General features: G+C 62.2%; 1 protein-coding gene across 2 annotated transcripts in view; it reads left to right on the forward strand.

Annotated features, from left to right (window-relative positions):
* Nucleotides 1–438: 438 nt before the first annotated feature.
* The window catches only part of THEM4 (thioesterase superfamily member 4), a 31148-nt gene continuing 30369 nt past the window's right edge, over nucleotides 439–1217 (forward strand). For both annotated transcript variants that reach the window (XM_012811758.2, XM_023519426.1), the window contains exon 1: nucleotides 439–533. In XM_012811758.2, coding sequence (XP_012667212.1) covers nucleotides 447–533 — 87 coding nt within the window. In that variant the 5' untranslated portion in view covers nucleotides 439–446. The remainder of the gene's footprint in view (nucleotides 534–1217) is intronic.

Consider the following 1217-nt stretch of genomic DNA (forward strand, 5'->3'; position numbering starts at 1 on the left):
CAAGTAACCAAAGTATCAAGGACGTTAGGAAGCAGCGGCTGGTTAACTGCTGGCTGTATCTGTACTTTTTATAAAAATCAGACCTTGATTACTGTATATTTCTTGTGGCTCTGCATTATTTTAATATAGATGGTTTCAGCGTGCGGGCTCAAGGGCCAAGGGGCGGACTGCCGTAACTGGGGCTGCTCCAGCTGCGCTTTCCCGGCTCCTAAGTGGCCTCAGCGCTCAGCAGCCACAGCAGAGTCCTCCGGAGCCAGCAGGATGCGGCAACAAGTTAGTCGGACGGCCCGGCTCCCGGGGCCCCGCCCTCCGGGGGGATCCCGCCCCGCCCCGCCCTCCTCCCGCCGCGCTCCGCCCTCCTCCCGCCTCCTGATTTAACAGTAGGGAGCAGGCGGTTTGGCGCACAGGCGCGTCTTCCGCCAAGTGAGCGCGCGCGCGCCGGAGCCATGTTGAGGCGCTGCGCCGCGCACTTCCGCGCGCTGGGGGCCCTGCGCTGCCCTCGGGGAGGCGGGCGCCCGTCACCCGGCCAGCTGGTGAGTCCCGTACGCTTCGGGCGTACAGACGGCCGGGGGCCTGCGCGGAGGGCCGGCCGCTTCTCTGCGTTCGCTACCTCCGCCCGCCCCAGAGAGCAAGCTCGGGTCGGCCCGGACGGCGCGACTGGGCTCGGGAGACCTTCAGTCCTGACACTGAGGACTGGACGGGAAGGTGACGCGGTTTGGGGGAGGGGTTACTTTATTTTCAAATTGATAAATGAAACTATGCGGACAGTTAGACTAACCTGCAGCCTCAGTCTGTTGGCTCCGGAGGACCCTCCGCTGTGGTTGGGCGTCGAGGCCACTCGGGAGCCGGGAGGGGCGGCTGGAGCGGCCCCAGTTCTGCAGTCGGTCCCTTGGCCCTTGAGCCGGCACCTTTGTACAAAGTCGGCTTGGAAGTGTAGGCATTTGGCTAGATGTCGAAGCTGCTGCGGCGGTTGTGATAAAGGTGAGCGAGGTCACACGACACATGTTGAGGGCTGGCTCTGAACTCGGCTCAGTCTCTGCAGACCCCAGGAGAAGATCGCTTCAGGGCTCCCACCCAGAGGTCTCTGACTTGTCTTATTTAGGGGAAGGGCAGCTCCGAAAGTGAGTGGCTTCAGTGGGTATACTAATTGTGGCCTCTCGCAGGTCAGCCTCCTCGCCTTTAAGACAGTTGTAAGGGCTCGGCGCCTATAGCTCAAC

Source organism: Otolemur garnettii, unplaced genomic scaffold, assembly GCF_000181295.1.
Source record: "Otolemur garnettii isolate 467f Iridium unplaced genomic scaffold, OtoGar3 scaffold00174, whole genome shotgun sequence".
NCBI lineage: Eukaryota > Metazoa > Chordata > Mammalia > Primates > Galagidae > Otolemur > Otolemur garnettii.